The following is a 1,991-nucleotide window of genomic DNA, read 5'->3' as shown; positions in this document are numbered from 1 at the left end:
GATGCATTTTAGACTTTGCGAGTGGGGGGCGGTATGAAAACCGGCCATTTTTAGTTGGTGTAGGTGGAGCTGCTCAAGGATTTGCTGGGAAGAAGGAGAGGACAGCCTTTTCTCTGTATTCTTCCCTCTCGCTTTTTATTTGTGTGCCTACGTCCGGCTCTAAAAACATAATTTTGTGCCCACTGTATCATAGCATTGTCCTCAGAGGGAACCCCTTGGGCTGTGTAGGAACACAGAGGCGTAAAGTTTGACCAGGTTTGGATTTTTCAGGGCATGAGAAGCCCAGCAGGGAAAGGAGTGGAGGGGTGGGGTCAGAGAGCAATCTGCCCCCCCACCGCCCCGCCCCAACACTAGAACTGGGGTCATCCCAGGAAACTGACGGCCAGGAAGTTTAGGACCCAAAAAAAGGAAGTACTTTTTCATGCAGTGCATCATTGATCAGTGGGATTCTCTGCCACAGGATGTGGCGACGGCCACCAGCTCGGATGGCTTCAAAAGGGGCTTAGACCAAGTCATGGAGGACGGGCCTATCAATGGCTACTAGTCTGGTGGCTTTAGGCCACCGCCAGCCTCAGAGGCAAGATGCCTCTCAATCCCAGTTGCAGGGGAGCAACAGCAGGAGAGATTGGGCATGCCCTCCCCTCTTGCCTGTGATCTTCCCAGAGGCATCTGGTGGGCCACTGTCTGAAACAGGATGCTGGACTAGATGGGCCTCCTTGGGCCTGATCCAGCAGGGCTGTTCTACATTCTTGTGAGACTATTTCCAGGATCGGAAATAGGACCCCCCCCCACTCTCCCCACCAAGATTAACCCTGGCCATTTCCATTTCCATCCGTTATGCTTTCAAAACATACATAGACTTGGGTGTTGTCCATGGACACGGAGTGGAAGCAACCCCCCCCAAGGGTGTGTGTGTGTGGCAGGGTGGCAGTATATGGCCAGTTTCGGGCTGGGGGCTCTCCCCAACAGCAAAGCAACCTGGGACAGAGACCCTCCATTTCCTCGGAGGCAACCTTGCAGGGCCCGCTCCTCGAGGAGACGTGCACCCGGAGGCGCCAGGGGGTGGGTGTTCTGAGGGTGCAGGAAGGGCCAGGCCATCTGCGGGGGGCTCCTCCAGACAGGGGATGGGGGGGGGTCGTAAGGGTGGCCGGCTCAGGCATGGCCAAGACACCGGCCACGTCTGCCACGGGGGAGGCGATGCGGCAGGAAGGCGGAGAGGGCTTGGGGGCTTCGCCTTGGGGCCATCTGAGCCTCGGGACAGAGGGGCGCCTGGGCTCAGGGAGGGCCCCGGAGCGGCGAGGAGGGTCAGGGTGGAGGTAGCGGTCAGACGTCCAGCACGTGGTTCAGGTAGGAGATGTAGCAGATGGCCAGCCGGAGGATCTCGATCTTGGAGAGCTTCTTGTCCGGCGGCAGGGTGGGCAGGAGTTTGCGGAGCTCGGCAAAGGCCATGTTGAAGGCCTCCACCCGGATGCGTTCCCGCGTGGCGTGGGCTGTCCGGTACTTGGCCGTGGCCCGCCGGCGCCGGCGCCGCTCCTCCCGGCTGAGGTGCTGGAGGTCCTTCTTCATGGCCTCGCCGGCATCGGCCACCCGGGACTGGCTGCAGAGGGGGTCCAGCGGGCCGGCCTCCTCCCCCGCGACCCCTCGGCCGCCTCCGCCCCCGCAGTCGCTGAAGACCGACTCCGTCTCCGAGTGGGTGGGCTGCAGGTCGAGGTCCGTCTGGTCCGAGTTGAGCATCATGGCGTGGCGGGTGAAGGGCGGAGGGCCAGAGAGAGAGGGCGGGTGGGTTGGGAGGGAGGGAGGGAGGGAGGGAGAGGGGGGGAGAGAGAGAAGGGAGGGAGGAGGGAAGGGAGGGGGAGAAAGGAAGGGAGGGAGGGAGGGAGGAAGAAGAAAGAAAGAAAGAAAGAAAGAAAGAAAGAAAGAAAGAAACTAAAAGGAAGGAAGGATCACTCAGGAATATTTCCTGGGAAAGAAAGAAAGAAAGAAAGAAAGAA

At 59.9% G+C, this 1,991-nt stretch overlaps 1 protein-coding gene across 1 annotated transcript; it reads right to left on the bottom strand.

Annotated features, from left to right (window-relative positions):
- Positions 1–1,323: 1,323 nt before the first annotated feature.
- NHLH1 (nescient helix-loop-helix 1) lies at positions 1,324–1,737 on the bottom strand. The gene has a single exon (XM_053278877.1). The coding sequence runs from the start codon at positions 1,735–1,737 to the stop codon at positions 1,324–1,326; it is 414 nt and encodes a 137-aa protein (XP_053134852.1).
- Between the last annotated feature and the right edge of the window lie 254 nt (positions 1,738–1,991).

Source organism: Hemicordylus capensis, chromosome 14 (genome assembly GCF_027244095.1).
Source record: "Hemicordylus capensis ecotype Gifberg chromosome 14, rHemCap1.1.pri, whole genome shotgun sequence".
Classification (NCBI taxonomy): Eukaryota; Metazoa; Chordata; class Lepidosauria; order Squamata; family Cordylidae; genus Hemicordylus; species Hemicordylus capensis.
The sequence above is the reverse complement of the archived record's forward strand: the minus strand, read 5'-3'. Positions and strand labels throughout refer to the sequence as shown.